General features: G+C 43.6%; 1 protein-coding gene across 7 annotated transcripts in view; it reads left to right on the top strand.

Annotated features, from left to right (window-relative positions):
- DPP8 (dipeptidyl peptidase 8) overlaps positions 1–16613 on the top strand; it is a 41019-nt gene that overhangs the window by 12426 nt on the left and 11980 nt on the right. For 3 of the 7 annotated variants that reach the window (XM_050967463.1, XM_050967465.1, XM_050967464.1), the window contains exons 7-15: positions 1132–1242; positions 2893–3021; positions 4054–4115; positions 4375–4475; positions 6440–6617; positions 8355–8514; positions 11114–11193; positions 14171–14323; positions 14814–14949. In XM_050967463.1, the coding sequence (XP_050823420.1) occupies positions 1132–1242; positions 2893–3021; positions 4054–4115; positions 4375–4475; positions 6440–6617; positions 8355–8514; positions 11114–11193; positions 14171–14323; positions 14814–14949 (1110 nt within the window). Of the gene's footprint in view, positions 1–1131; positions 1243–2892; positions 3022–4053; positions 4116–4374; positions 4480–6439; positions 6618–8354; positions 8515–11113; positions 11194–14170; positions 14324–14813; positions 14950–15588; positions 15679–16613 lie in introns of those variants that run through there. The other 4 variants (XR_007776276.1, XR_007776278.1, XR_007776277.1 and 1 more) reach the window with 4 other exon arrangements.

The following is a 16613-nucleotide window of genomic DNA, read 5'->3' as shown; positions in this document are numbered from 1 at the left end:
GTTTGGGAAACACTGCTGTAGACCAAATTTGGCACTGGCCTTAATGGCTTCTATTGAAATTCATGTGAGTTGGCCCTGTTATTCCAGGGCTGAATTTGGTCATCTGTATGTCACATTCTCTGCATTTCTTCTGCTGGCTTTGTGGAGCAATTCTCTTCCGTGTCCATAAAGTCTAGCAAGGTGGCTCGTTCGCTGAATGCATCAGGGAAGCTTTTCTTGTTGAACCCAAAGTTTTCCCTTTTCCCTGTGACTGTTTCTTTCAGAATGTAGGCGCTATGAGCTGGGCAGAACTGGAGGAGAATTCCCACCAGTGACCAGACATGCTGCAAAGCTCTTGGAAGTGATCTAAAGTGCTTCTGATTTGCCCACTGGCTTCTGCCTCATTTTCAGATAATTTCTCTTCCTTCGCTTCCGCCCTCAACTGTAATTTACAGATATACCGGCGTGCGACTTGGATGAAGGAACAGGGGAATACCCACTTCCGGGGTGGTTAAAAGTCAATTAAAAATAAATTATGTTTAAGAGTTAAATACATTCTTCATTTGAAACCTAAGCCCATTAAATGTGAAACTGACAACCTGTGTTAAGGTCTTAACTTCCTAAAATCCATATAAATAAATAATGCTGCATTACTGAGCCCTCCTCAAATTTTAAATAGTTTAAGGGTTCTGCTTTTTCAGTGATATATGGAAGCAGGGGGAAAACTTCTTTAACTTTTGAGGTCAACTCAAGCTTTGTAAATAAGTCACAATGTCATGCACTGCATTAAGTATCTATGTTATTTTCAGTCTTCACAATGGAATGAATGCTGGTACTGTTTTTACATTTCTCCCAGTGTAAGTGCTTTCAGTTTCTGTTGTGCAGAAAAGCTTTTGCCATAATTACTTTTGGTTTTAGTTAAGCTAGCAAGTGCAAAGAGAATATTTTCTTCATTAGTACTAGTTCATTCAAAGTCGAGAAACTGGTTGGAAGTTGAGAAAGCAGGAAGGCTTGTTTTCCTCTTCCAGTCAATTTATCCTGGGGGTGAGTTTGGCCAGCGGTTGGAAAAACACAACATGGGAGTGTTTTTAGGTGCTGTGGCAGTAGAAAAACTCAGATCTTAGCTAACTCTTTCTCATCTTGCCTGTTCAGAATTGGCCAACCTAGAAGAGGATCCCAGATCTGCTGGGGTAGCTACTTTTGTGCTTCAGGAGGAATTTGATAGATACACTGGCTACTGGTGGTGTCCGAATGCTGAGCCAAGTAAGTTTGCTAAATATAGTCTGTCTGACACGCATGAAACGTTGTCACTTTGGAGTGGCTCATGGCCAGGAGTGACTACCTCAGGGCAGACTGTCAAAAACAGGGCAGACTCCCCGAACTGGTGGTATGTTCTATAATTAGATTTCACCAACCGAATACGAAATGTGATCTCCCAAAGTACTAGAGTAGTCTTACAATGGAGTCACAGACAGTCCCTTTAGGCACTCCAGTCTAGCTTGCCATGCAGGTAAGCTGAACTATATGATAAATGGTCACTTACACCAAAAATCAGAAAATATTTAGGTTATACCCAGTCCCAAGAGACCAGTCACTTACCCAGGTTTATTTTCATCCTAGATATTACATCAAAGACAACATTTGTAGCTAATTGTATAGTAAACTAACTAAAGGTTTATTAGCTAGGAAAAAGAAATGAGTTATTGAGAGGTTAAAGAAGATAAAATATATAGACACAGGTGAGTCACAGTTTGTAATTCCAAATGGTAACAGATGGAATAATCTGCCAGTTTTCCAAAAGTCTCTCAGGGCTGCCCAGAATAACTCTGGGATCTCCATTTTCTTGTTCAGCTATTCTGCCAACTGTCCAGAGATGAAGAATTTTTTCTTCGGTCCATATTTGTAGTTTCTTGTCACAGAAAACAAGTTGGCAGTTTGACTACCCACATGGGCTCTTTCTTTCATGATGGGAGAGTGAGGAATGTGTTTACAGTTATTGATATCCCATCATCACACACGATGACTGCTTGCTTTGAAATGTACTGGAATTAGCACCTTCCCACTAGAGTCCTTCATTTACATTACTTGAGGCTTCTTTCTGTTTGCTGGGTTACTCATTGCAGGGGTATATACAGTGCAAATATTTGCTGTTATATTATAACGTGGGGTCTAGTTGAGAGAGAACAATACATGAGGCATCCTACAAGCATTTTATAGAACACTAAACACATTCTTATCAACTTAACATCTAATACTTATTTTGATAATGCGAACACACAGATAGGCAAGACTAGTTTCTGGCTATACGTTTGTCAGTGCTCAGTCAGGCCTGGGGCCTTGGCATCAGCTGGCATGTGGTCTGCCAGTGTCAGACATTCTCTAGAAATTGTGTGGAAATGACTCCAGCACCACTGCCTAATTTCACTTCCTGCTTCGCAGCCCACTTTCCGGTATGACCCTCTGTTTGTAACCTTGCAACAGTTTACTTTTTAATGCGTGATGCCCCAGACAAAACCATGATTTCAGAGGGGAAGATAAACTCCCACTTAAGGAATGAAGATTTGCTTTTAGACAAGTGTCCCTATAGTAATATTGGAGAAAAACAAAGGGAGGGAAGTACATACAATATATAGCCGAGGGGCTAATCTCTCTCTCTTTCATAAGAGGTCAGCTCGTGCTCTGGACACGTAGCCTGGAAAGAAGAGATTTTTACTAACCCACCTGATAACAGCATTTATAAGAGATTCAAGATTGTGTGGCGTAGTGAAAGGTCAAATACAGTTTACTGGATAGTTGAAGTGTGTGGTATATAATATAGATTCCCCACTAGTACCCAAAGGAACAGTACTGCTGTGTGCGATACATATATTATTACAGCTGTGCTGAATGTGAAATGTATTTGTTGTTTTCTAGCTGTCACTGGAGGCAAAATTCTTAGGATTCTTTATGAAGAAAATGATGAGTCAGAGGTGGAAATAATTCACGTCACATCACCCATGCTGGAAACCAGGAGGACGGATTCCTTTAGATATCCCAAAACAGGTGAGACCATTGCTGTCTTCTCTCCTCTTTCCCCCGTCTCATCGCCTGGGATGCTCTTGTATTCCTCTTGTTTTATGGTAATGCCCACCCTGGCCTCCAAAGACAAGGTTGTATGAACGATGCTGCCTGTGTGGCTCCTTAATTGACTGCTGTGCTTGTGGACTGAATATGTCTCAGGAAGCAGCCTCCATGGAAGTCAGACTACTCACTAGCAGCCATGCCAGCTTTCCAGCCACATTGTGGTGTAGGTCCTAAGTTCACTACTGAACCTAGGTCTCTTGTGAGTTGGCAACACACTGCTATGTCTTCCCTCTTTTGGAGCTGCTCTCATATGTTTATCTAACTATGTGGCATTGTTTCTCTTTGCAACATCTCAGTGCGAACTCTGCAGAGTGATCACATGTGTTTCACTGAGGGTTTTGTATTTAGCTGCTGGCAGTGCATTAGTGATGTGGCATGGAGGTTAGGAGCATTAGGTGCTCCTGGGCACGCTCCAGGACTAGACACTTTCTGCTTAGAGTCTGGGCCACAGACTTTGTGTGCTCCTGACCCAATATTACAGCCAGTGGGCCTGTCACTGCCCTTGGAATAGTGAGAGAATCCAGCAGCCAGGCTTGGGTTTTTATAGATGGTGTATTGCAGCAGGAAGATGGGAAACAAGTACCATTGGAGCACTGTGATATTTGGAAGTGGGTAGGCAGAACTGACACAGAAGCATGCTGAGAGCTAACTTACAACTGCATGTGAAGATCATGCTGCAAGGCTAAACAGGTCAACACCTGTTCTGGAGAGCTGCTGCCTCCTCCTCTCCCTGAATCTCAGATGTCTGTTACTTCCTTGACCCAAATTCATGCCCTCCATAGACCGCACATTTAGGCTAATCAGCCGAAGAGCGTTCTGGTCTTCGCTTCTTTCAGTTCAATATGAGCTGAATTTTGAAATTATTCAAAACATGGGTGTGTCCTCCTGGAGGCAAACACATTGTCTGTTGCACAGTTTGTGTGTGACAGCTGATGCCTGTCTGTTTTACAGGTACAGCAAATCCAAAGGTCACTTTCAAGATGTCTGAAATAACAGTTGATGCTGAAGGAAGAGTAAGTGTTAAAGTTCATTTATTTCCTACATTAATTTGACATTTATGACTTTTTATTTAATTAGTATCTCACGTCAAAGCAAACAGACTTCTTTGATGCGCAGTTGTCAAATTATTTATCTGTGGATCAGTGTTTCAAACAGGATAGGCCCATTCTAGTGTCAGAGACCTGGGGGTGTGTGTGTGTACACATGCACATTCACACACTGTAACTTGGTGAGATTATTTCGGTATCACTGAATTGCTGTCCTCTTCAATAGATTGCAGCTGTCGTGGATAAAGAACTAGTGCAACCATTTGAGATCCTGTTTGAAGGAGTCGAGTATATTGCGAGAGCTGGATGGACTCCAGAAGGAAAATAGTGCGTATGTTAAACCTGTCTCTGCTTACAGGGGTTGGGGTGAGACAGTTAAAAATGGACTGTTCTGGGCTCTATCTTTCCCTCTGGCCTAAGCCTACTCTTTATGCGTTGCTTCACCGTGGTTTGAGAGAAGGGGATGGGAGCACGTCTTCAAAATCAAAGAGAGTCAAATCAATCTCTGGTACTTATCTGACTCCGTCACCATAATAGCTGAGCTTTGCACAGTCTTTTCCATGTATTTATCCTCCCAAGGAATGTTCCCTCAGATTTTTTTTCGATCCATGTGTGGAATGAATTTTGTTACGTGCACCAATATCGAGATCATGTGCAGATCTGCGCTGCCAGTAGAAACAAAAATCCTAAGTATAATATGTATTTTTAATAAGTTACCATAGGGATAATTGCTCCAGCCAGGACAGGTTAGGCATTTTATAACTCACTACTCAAAGAATTAAATTTAAGCAGAAGAGAAATAAAATGATGAAATGCGCAGACCAGTCAAAAGACTGAAATAACAGCACTTTGAAAGAATACAGTGATTGAGAATATATTTGCCTTGCGGGAAGTACCAAAAAGTAACAACAGTAACACAAATATGTGTTGAGAGGACTGTGTGTGTGTATATGTGTGAGAGACACAGAGACTATGTGTGTGCTGGCTGCTGGGGAAGTCTGAGAGATCGTGCGCTGTCTCTTTAAGCACAGCAGCACTCGCCTGAAGGCCTGTTCAGACCGCAGCAGTGCCAGAAGCACCATCCTGCTCCTGAGCCCTGTCTCCCCACCCCGGCTCTGCGGAGATGGGGTACCTGGGTGGCAGGAGGATGACACCCTGACATCAGCATCCCCCTCTTCTCTGTACAGCAAGCAGGAGGATCCTGGGAGCAGCTGGCCAGGGGCTTCAAGGCAGGAGCAATGTGGCTGCAGAGCAGTGGGGGCAGGGCACCTGAACACATGTCGCTGAATGTGTGCTGCTTTGCTAATCAAATGTGCGGCACTTGATTGACTCTTGGGTGGCCATGTGGTTTAGAGGGAACCCAGCTCCCAATCCCCCTGGGAGGCAGGGCAGTGATGATATTCCCATTTACAGATGGGGAATTGAGTGTTAGAGAGACTGAGAGACTTACCGAGGGTCACAGAGGCAGTCTGTGGATGTGGAGAGAATTGAACTCAGGGCTCCCAAGTTCTAGATTAGCACCTTAACCACTGGACCATTGTTGCTGACCAAACGCTTTGGCCAGAAACCCCACTGTAAGTGCTAACTACATTTGCATGAAACTTTTAACCCTAAAGGCCAGATGGTACAGTGTTTCTAACTCACAAGAATTGTATTTATCTTGCTTCTTGGATCAAAAGCTGACATTCTCCTTTTAACATTTTTGTGTTTTTTTAACATGGACGAAATACAGGAGCCTGCTTCCTGTGTTGGTTGGCCTCCTACAGAAATGTTAACAAGGCTACATGGGTAACTATCAACAGGCTGATTGGATCTGCTGGAGAGGACACAGCCATTTCAGCTTCAGAATAATTTTTTTAAGCATCCAAGAACACTAGAAATATCTTCACAAGTGGCTTTTAAATTTCAGTGTACAAACTTCGGCTTCCTCCTTCTCTTTAGATTTTTCTTTCCTTTGTTCCTATTTCCACAATCTGCCCTAAGCAGAATCCAAATCTGGTAACATTTGAGCCAGTTGAACTTTTGAAACCACAGAGTCTGAGTGGGGTTGAAATCAGGCAAAACTAATTCTTCTACCTTTACTTCAGAGCTGACGTGATTCTTTGAAATGCTAGAGGGAAAATTTGTTTTACCTGGCCAAAGTTAAAAGAATCTTCTAAGTGGATCTGAAATTGACCATTCCTGATGCCACCAAAATGCTTGGTGTTATTGAGAGTCAAATACAATTCTCTCAGCTGTCTAATACTTAGAAAAAATTCACTCATAATTATTAATATTTTTTTCTGCAATAGTGCCTGGTCCATCTTGCTGGATCGCTCCCAAACACGGCTACAGATAGTGTTGGTCTCCCCTGCATTATTTATCGCAGTAGAAGATGATGCTATGGAAAGACAGAAACTAATAGACGCTGTGCCTGACTCTGTTACGCCACTTATTATTTATGAAGAAACAACAGACATCTGGATAAATGTAAGAATTTTATTTTTAGACTCTTCAACAGTATGTAGTTTTGGGTATTATTTGTCAAACTCTTAATGGCATTGATATTATTTGCGTTACTGTAGTGCCTAGAGGGTGCAATCCGGATAGAGTTTTCCGTTGTGGTAGGTGCTTTACAGACACAGAGGAAGACAGTCCCTGCCTTGGAGAGCTTGCAGTGTATACCAAATGTAGAGCAACCAGGAAAAGGTTAGGAAAGCAGAGAAGGCAAATGATGTCCAAATTCATGTGGCAGGACGGTAGCAGAGTTTAGATTAGAACCCATCCAGCACCCAGTCTATTAGACTACGTTAGCTGTCAGCTTTGCACTAGATTAGACTCAGGCTCCTTAAGAGCTCCTTAGATCTTTCAGTGACAGCAGATTCCGACAGACTGATGCTATTGGAGCACAGAATATTTTCTAGAATTAAGCACAAAACCAAAGAGCCCACGTGATTATCCCAATCACAACTATCTAAAACCGTCCTTTTACTTAAAACAAAGTTATGGCCCTCAGTATCTATTAATCACATTGAAAATTCTCTCATTTATTAAAATTATTCACAGTGCCTCACCCTCATACCTTTGTAAGGTTTGCTGATTGGGGCTGTCCTATATAATACGCTTACACTTGTACTACAGTCTGTAGAACCTCACAGTGTGAAATGTATGAGAGATTCCGGAGCATTATTGCAACACCATAAAAAGGGAGCTGCTTACAGCATTGCAGCAGTATGGCGCAGATGTAAGACTGATCTCCCTGAAATGCCGCCATCTTGGAACTGTCTAGTCCCCGTAGGGCTTGGAAACATCACACACTGATTACAATTAGATCGTTCAGCAGTGATCATGCTCTCTAACAGGGCATTTTAATGAACACTTTGTATATAGCTGTATTCTCTTTGTGGTCATAAAATGAGACTTGGAATGTATCAAGATGTCTCTCACTCGCTCAGGGGCTGTGAGCTGCACCAGTGGGCATATCATCTCTTTTTTCCCCCCAGCATGCTAATTGTTTTCCCACTGTGGTTCATACAATTCAGCTGAAACCATGTGAATGCTCTTTTCTCTCCGTGTACCTAAAATTACTGTCCCCAGAGAGCAAGCAAAAGGTGACTAACACCAGATCACCATTCTTCTCTGAAATAACCTTTCCCTTCCAGGGTCTGCCTTGCAGACTTCGAAATAAGAGGCCATTGAATATGGAACTTCTCTGCAGCTAGCATTCTGTCAGAGGCTGCCCATCTTCCTCTGCAGAACCCTCCAACTGCCTCCTGATCTGAGCAAGGGACTGCAGGGGAGAAAGAACTTGGTAGAGTTTTTTCTGTGGGCTGGCACTAAAGGAGTGGGATGGTGACAAGGACAGTGGAAAGCAAGACAGTGAGTGAAGACACTGGCTGGGCTTGCACGGCCCATGTGGCTAATGTACATGGCAATCTGCAAGGTAATCCATTGCAGGAGTGGTTCTCAAATTATGGGTTGTAGGTGGTTTTTGGAGCCCTTCCATCTGCTCTCCAGAATGAGACCTCTTGAATGAGTGTGTGGGGTTAGGCCTCAGAGAGGATCTTTCTCCCCGGAGTGGTCCATAGAATGAAGTTGGGTGAACCCCTACACTACGGTATAACATGCATGTCTGTGCCAGATCAGTGAGAAGTAATAGTTGCACAGGGACTCCGCTGTGATCCAAGTCCTATCGATAGCCATGAACAAACGGCTTTGTTTCTGCAGATCCATGATATCTTCCACGTTTTCCCTCAAACCCGCCAAGACGAGATAGAGTTTATTTTCGCCTCTGAATGTCAAACGGGGTTCCGGCACCTGTACAAAATCACCTCGGTTTTGAAGGAGAGCAGATACAAGCGATCATGTGGAGGTCTCCCTGCTCCAAGTAAGCAATAACACTCTCTCTCTTTAATTGGGTGCTTGCCATTGAATATTGGTGAAGTAACTGCAGCCTCTTCTAGAGGGCGGGACAGATCTTTTCCTCCCCACCCCAGTGTAGCCTGGCCCCCATCCAGCAAAGTTTTCAAGCATGAACATCATAATCATAATAATCCCTAGCTTTTATGTAGCACTAGTCTCATTGACATCACTGGCTCAACATTGACCGTATGCTTGTAGCAGGAGGAAGGATGGATAGCACAGATAATTCTATATTCCGTACGTAATGGGCTTCATTTTAATCATGGTTCTTCTTAATTAACAAAGGGGGAGATTTTTCAGAGGCACAAATGGGAATTAAGTGCCCACATCCCAGCCCGAACTGAGAAATGTGCTCTGTTGGCTCTTTTTTGGTCAAGATAAATGATGGGCTTATTGACTTGCTGTCCTGTTCTTGCAGATTAACCAGTCTAGTAGTCATGTGGGTCATGTCCAATGAGAAATAAACTGCGTGAAATCTGGGGTCTCCAAGTAGTAAAGCTCTTTGGTGTACAGGACTGTGTATGGACTGTTGGCGTGTAACATGAAAAAATAAGTCTCCTCTCTGCCTCTGGGCATAGATTGCAACATAGAGATTTAAAGTAAAGAGCACACGCTTACCACACTGTAGAAAGATGTGCCTTGGGTTTCATGCCTAGAAGTATTCGATAGCTGATTGGGGCCAAAAATTGGCCTGTTTTTAGGGTGGGGACGGGAATAAAGACCACACCACTATACCCAGTGTGCTGGCCCTAACAAAGATTATTCATAGTGCTGTGTCTGTTACAGCTGCTGCTTGGACAGATCCAAACAGAATGTCGGGAACCATTAGGAAAAGGATAGATAATGCCCCTATATAAATCCATGGTACGCCCACACCTGTAATACTGGCGTGCAGTTCAGGTCACCCCATCTCAAAAAACTATGTTAGAATTGGAAAAAGTTCAGAGAAGGGCAACAGAAATTATTAGGGGTATGGAACAGTTTCCGTGTAAGGAGAGATTACCAAGACTGAGACTGTTCAGCTTGGAGAAGAAACGACTAAGAGAGGATCTGATAGAGGTCTATAAAATCATGAGTGATGTGGAGATAGTGATTAGGGAAATGCTATTTATCCCATTAGATAACACAAGAACCAGTGGTCACCCAATGAAATTAACAGGCAGCAGGTGTAAAACAAACAAACAAAAGGAAGTATTTCTTCACACAACGCACAGTCAACGTGTGGTGCTCGTTGCCTGGGAATGTCATGAAGGCCTAATGTATAACTGGGTTGAAAAAAGAATTAGATAAGTTCATGGAGGATAGGTCCCCACGTGGCTATTAGCCAAGATACTCTGGGTATCCCTGAGCCCTGGACTGCTAGAAGCTGGGGCTGGACAACAGGAGATGGATCACTCAATAATTGCCTGCTCTTCTCATTCCCTCTGGGGCGCCTGGCATTGGCTGCTGTCAGTAGATAGGATCCAGGGCTAGATGGGCCATTGGTCTGACCCAGTGTGGCCATTCTTATGTCAGAGAAATTAACAGAAGAAGAATACTGGCAGCTGCTGCAAATGGAAACACAGGAACACTCAGTTTAAATAAGATAAAGTTACTTGCAAGGTTAGGTCAAACGTTGGCCCCAGTCAGGTGTACAATACAGTTATGTACAGAACCCTTGCACATCTTGCTACATGGTGTATTCTTTCATTTAAACTCTGATATTGCAATCTGCCTGGAGGCAATTAGGATACTATTGATCTATTTGCTATGTGAGGACAGCATGCTCAGCCCTGCATACTAAAGAAAGATGCATTTAATTTTACTAATAGCGTCCCAGTGTCAGGCAGTTGATTTTTTCAGAAGGCAAAATCCCCTTTTGAAATAAAACTCATTATTCCTATTGTGGTTAAAAACCTAGTACTGTTCTTTCTAGTACTAAACTTGTACGTTCTGTCTATTGGTCTGTCTAGCCTGACTTCCTACCTCTGACAGTGGTAAGGAGCTGATGTTTCTGAGGAAGACAAGATTTACGTTTAACATAAAACTGTGGGTAATGTTCTTGGGGAAATTAGAAAACCTTGACGTTTCAGAGTTTTACTCTTCCATTTGATTTTTGCAAAATCCTTCAACTTTGCAACTTCACTCAAAATAGAACTTATTTTTTAATTAAAGTGAGCTGACCTGATCAAAAATGGTGCTATTTTTTCCAGGAGAATCCTTCATTTTTAACACCTTACCCATACCAATTCCATAGATCAGGTTTCACATATTTCAGCACAAAACCTGCCTTTTTGTGCAAGTGTACTGGGAAAGGGAAACATCAAAGGTTGCAGAACGAGATAGAGAGAAACTGTTGAATTAAGACGACTTTGATATTTTTTCCTTTTGTCAGTGATCTGTTCCTGAAACGCTCCAGCCAGCTATGTAATGCTGCACTCGAGAGTGGCAGGAGTGTGATTCTTTCCCAACCCCCGTTTGTGACTAGGTTAAAGCAGGCAAAGCCTGAAAGGTGAAATTCTATTTGTAAGGCTTTGTTGTGATGAAAAGTATAAAATCTCTAATTGTGTGTGTCCTTTTTATAGGTGACTTCAAGTGTCCCATCAAAGAGGAATTAGCAATTACCAGTGGAGAGTGGGAAGTGCTTGGTAGACATGGTTCCAATGTACGTCCCTTTATTTTACTTGAATGAAGATCTGTATCTGTAAGATATGTCATCAGGCCTATGAGATAGCCTGCGTTAAACTCTGGGTTAGATAACAAACAAAATTAGTTGGGTCCTAAAGTCACTCCTGGTTATCTTGCCAGACTATACAGCTACCCTCTTCTGACTAGAGAGGGAGCCAGTCAGGTCTAAGGAACAGCCAGGGCACGTCGTGGTGAGGATCTAGATAGAACGGTAGAGCTGTATGGAGGACACCTCAGTTTGTCTGGGGTTACGCAGGGCTATGTGATCATGATGATCCCTTCTGGCCTTAAAATCTGTGAATTTGATCTTGGCTTTGTGCCTGCCAGAGCATCTCACTAAATGAGAAATGGCTCTGGGAACAGTCTGGGGACTCTCTTCTTAGGGGAGTGACTTCTCTCGTGCTGAAGGTTACACACTTGGTTCTGGAGGCTGGGGAGAAAGTGCGGGCTGGACACTCCTCATGCTGCTCTGCTCTTGGTGTCTTGGCCATGCATCCCTCCTTTTGTGAGAGAAGAGATGTGCCCATATTGTAGTTTCTGTGAAGGGCAAGATTGCTGAGAGGCTGAGAAAAGGAAAAGCTGCCTGGAATGGCTTGAGGTCTTTCAGCTGGCCAGGCTCATGCTGTGACCTTGCTGTTTGCTGAATAAAAAGTGCTATTCACAAGCTCATTAATTTCACCCCATAATCAGACCTCTCACATCAGAAAATTAACATGGAAATCCAGATATATGATGCAGCAGAGATGCAAGAGATTGTAGGGAATCTGGAAACTGAGTCACCCTTCTCTCACGCATGGGGTGGCTCTTGAGGCCAGGTTTGGGGCAATATCGAGAAACCTGCCCAAGCTGTATTCATTCTGGGTTAAACTCACCCCTGTGCAAAGAGCCAGCATGAGGGCTGTGCGCCACATCTGTCCACCTTTCAGGACTAGGCACCACTTTTGGGCCACTAAAGCCCAATGGAAGGCTGAGGGTGGAGGGTAGGCCTTGTGTGGACAGTCTGCCTAGGGAAAATAGTTCCCTGATGAATTAATAGAGGAACTGGGTCTCCAGTCAAGCCACAGCTTTAAGTACAAAAGTGGGGGTGATTGGTTCAGCTGGTGAGCAGAACATAAGAATGGGCCATACTGGGTCAGACCAAAGGTCCATCTAGCCCAGTATCTTGTCTACCGACAGTGGCCAATGCCAGGTGCCCCAGAGGGAGTGAACCTACCAGGTAATGATCAAGTGATCTCTCTCCTGCCATCCATCACCACCCTCTGACAAACAGAGACTAGGGACACCATTCCTTACCCATCCCGGCTAATAGCTATTAATGGACTTAACCTCCATGAATTTATCCAGTTCTCTTTTACAAGAAGTAGCCAGTGCTGCTTTGCTTTTAATGTTGGCAAAGGTGCTGCTTGTCCTCTTAGCTCATTATTTAACTCTCCATTCCAGCCCTGAGTCTCTGGTTCGATAATGGAGATGAGCAGCACAGAGAGGCATCTTTAGCTGATGATTTCCTTTGCTTTGTGCTCTTTGTTTCTCAGGAGTTTGCCACTGTCTAGTAAAGAGTTCATAATGAAGTATGGACCTGCAGGGAGGTGGGAGGGGGAGAGAAATAGCACTGCAAGGAGATGGAAGGAAAATTTCCAGGCATCTCATGAGCAGTAGGATGGAAGGGCTGAAGCCCCAGCATCCAGCTGCTGTCCTGTATCAGAGGACTCTTTTTATTTTTCAAAGGGATTAACACACACCTGGGCAGCACTGCTCTCTTTTCAGCTTTCGCCTCTTCTTTCTCCTTTTTATGCGGGCCCAATATTCATGTCTCCAGGTCCATTTTTGAGGTTTTGTGTTGAATTCCTCCTGCTGGGATAAAATACGCACTACATTACAATTGCTTCTTTTTGTAAATGTTAAAGAACTCGAGTGAGCGATGTCTGTGGTGACTCAACTCTGACCACGTTTCTCTGTTAGCTAAAAACAATAAACCATGAGAGTGAGACCACTGAAATGAGCTGAGTAGAGCTGCAACACTTGCAGTTTATGTAAGGGATGGCAGTCTTGGTAACGCAACAATTTCTGTTTGGAGACCGTTTTTGCTGCAATTGGTAGCTGGTCCCCTAAGAGAAAATATACAACCACTCATTAAAATCAGTAGCTGTACTCTAGGTTGGGGGGTAGCAAATGTCGTGCCTGTTTTTGAAAAAGATATATGGGTGATCATGGGTATTATAGGTCAATCAGCTTTACTTGAGCACCAGGGAAATTGGTTGAAATAGTTACTAAAAATAGTTACAGTACACCTGGATTAGCATGATTAGTGGTCTAACCAGCTTGGCTTCTGTAAAAGAAAACAATTCTCCTCTGAATTACTAGAATTCTTTGAGAGTCAATAAAATAGTGGATCTGAGAGAATGCATTGTTTGGACCTTCAAAAGGCCTTTGATAGAGGCCCTTCTAAGAGATTATTAAGGAAGCCAAGGAGTCATAGGGTGAGATGAACTGTCAGGGATCAGAAGCTGTTTCCTGTTACATAGTCAAAGAATAGGAAAAAATGGTCAATTTGTACCATGGCAAAAGGTTTAAAGACAGGTGCCCCCATGGTTTCATGCTGGGGCTGCTGTTTGTAACATATATTTATTAATAATCTGGGAAAGGGAGTGAACAGTGAATTGGGGAAATTTACAGGTGACACAGAATTATTTAGGATAATCAAGACCAGAGAAAACATGGAAAGTCAGAGGGACCTGACAGACCTGGGAGACCAGGTAGCAAATGAAATTTAGTGTTGACATATGCAAAGTTGTGTGTATTGGAAGGGCTCATTTGAACTAGCTCTGTCCATTGCTGGGCTCTAAATTAACTGTAACCACCTGGGGAGGTGGGGGCAGAGTCCTGGGCATCATTGTGTGAATAGCTCAGTGATTTGGCTGGTACAAACTGAGGTCGTGTTTGGGTTCTTTTGGCAGATCCGCGTGGATGAAGCAAAGAAACTGGTGTATTTTGAAGGCACAAAGGATTCCCCTTTAGAGCATCACCTGTACGTCGTTAGCTACGAGAATCCCGGAGAGGTGAAGCGGCTGACGGACCGTAGTTACTCTCACGCCTGCTCCGTTAGTCAGGTATCTGTATTCTGTGGGACTCTCTCTTAGGGAAGGGCTGGGCCTGCTGGTTTTTGGCACGCCTTGCGCTAGCTGTGTTCAAATCTATGGAAGTTGGCTTTAGCTTTTTTAAATCTGTTATAAAACCGTGGGTGCGGGGATGGGCATATATTAGCACCTACAGAAACCTGACCTCTCGGTGTGCAAACTGGCGAATGGCATGAATCAGTGCCAACTTGCAGACATGGACTAATGCCACCGCTAAGTTTGCAGGTGCATTTTTCAGTGTCTGGCAGAACCTTTGGAATATTAACACCCTTGTGGCTACCATGCTGCCTGTAACTGAGTAAAACTACAGCCCCTAAGACTATCTCCTCTCTCACAAGAGCTGGAACTCCCATTTTTTATTTGATCCGAGCTTCTTTAGAGAGCTCTATGTGCAAAAGTAAGGAGCTTTGGGCTCGTGTTTCTTCACTGTGGTGTTCAAGAAAATATTGTCCTCTCTGTGTAGGACTGTGACATGTTCATCAGTAAATTCAGTAACCAGAAGAACCCGCACTGTGTGTCACTGTACAGGCTGACTGGTTCTGAAGATGATGTTGCTCACAGAACGAAGGAATTCTGGGCCACCATTCTAGATTCGGCAGGTAATAACTTTAGCTCTCCTTTACAGTTCTGCCTCAAAGATTCCCAATCAAGACTTCTAGCTACATATTTATTGTAGTGTCAGTACTCTGTGTTCCTCTTCATGAGCTGGATTGTGCTGCTCTTACTCGTGTGGGAATATGTGACGAGTAAGGATTGCTGGATCGGGCTTTGGTTTTGTGCTGATGTCTGGAAGGGGTAGCTGGCCACAGTTTTTGAGTCTGTTATGAGTTTGAATGTATCGCTGGGCCTTATCAACAAAACAGTGGTCTTTTTGTAAGTGATGTTCTAATCCATTTGAAAGGTACAGGGCTAATAAGACATGCACTTGAAAAACTCTTAGATTTGAAGGGGATGTCCCCACCAGTTTTGTACCTTTGTGGTGGCCAAAGGCTGCTTTTTATTTTGGAGCTTGTTGCAGATAATGATGTGCAGAGTTAGCTCCTGGGCTGGTTAACAACGTTCACGGCCAAGTGGCATTTAGGTGATGAGTTAAAATCTGCTGTACATCCAGAGCCACGCTGAGGGACTAATGGAGTGATTCGTAACATGCACTGATGTGACAGAGCTGAATTTGGCTCGATGTGCTGTACTTTGGTCAGAAGATGATTTCTTTCATCAAGCTGCTGCTTCTCTACCAGCTGCCTGCATGCAGGAGGGGGAGTCTCAGTTCTGACTCAGAAGCACAGATCATGCCTCCGACACGCCTCACCCAGAGTTCCTTAGCCAAGGTAACTGTAGGAAACTACCCAGGGCAGAACAACATCTACACTGTGCCTTAGGGATCTGGATTAAAATGACTCGTTCATAGAGAACAGGGGCTGATTGCATACTTTTTTCTTTTTCTTTTTCTTTTTTTTTTTTTGGTAACACAAGAAGTTTTCTCTTTCATAATCTTCTTAAATGTATTTTAGAAGAAGGTGATTCCAATAGTGCCCCACTCTCCCCTGCAGACAAATCAGCTCGATTAAGGGAGTCTTGTCCAGCTGCAGCTTCTCTGTTCTGGGGCCAGAGCTAGCTAGCGCAAGTGGCGAGCACATTTTGAGAGTGCAGCGTAGACCTCCTCAAAGGGTGGAAGAGTTCACCTCTGGCCCTGCTGGGGTTGAAACCTTCCTAGAATGCATCTCGCATGGGATCCCTGACTCAGAGCTTTTTTGTGAATGAGACCCTTACTAGCCAGTAATGGGCCTAATGCAAACCCACAGATCCAAACATCCCTGAACTCTGAGAGGGTTTGGATCTGTGCTGGACCTACGTGGTGCAGACACTCCAGTGCTAAGTGTGCTGTAGACAAAATTAACCCCCTTCCCCTTCCTCCTATAATGCCAGCTTCCTCTCAGTGACTTTTTAACAGTTCTTGGGAGATGGGGGATCTGGAAGAAACTGCATTAGAACTATGCCAGAAACACGTATGTACATGAGGAACAAAACTTCAATGGTGGACTCTTCAATCCAGCGGACAAAGGTGTACATGATCAAATGGCAGGGAATTGACGCTAGACAAATTCATACTAGAAATAAGGGACAAATCTTTAACATTGAGGGTAATTAACCACCGGAACAACTTATCAAGGGTTGTGGTAAAGTCTTCATAACTGACAGCTTTTAAATCAAGATTAAATCTTTCTCTAAAAGATGTGTTGTAGTTAAAAAAGGATCTAATCCA

Source organism: Gopherus flavomarginatus, chromosome 9, assembly GCF_025201925.1.
Source record: "Gopherus flavomarginatus isolate rGopFla2 chromosome 9, rGopFla2.mat.asm, whole genome shotgun sequence".
Classification (NCBI taxonomy): Eukaryota; Metazoa; Chordata; order Testudines; family Testudinidae; genus Gopherus; species Gopherus flavomarginatus.
This window is presented reverse-complemented; position numbering and strand designations above follow the sequence as displayed.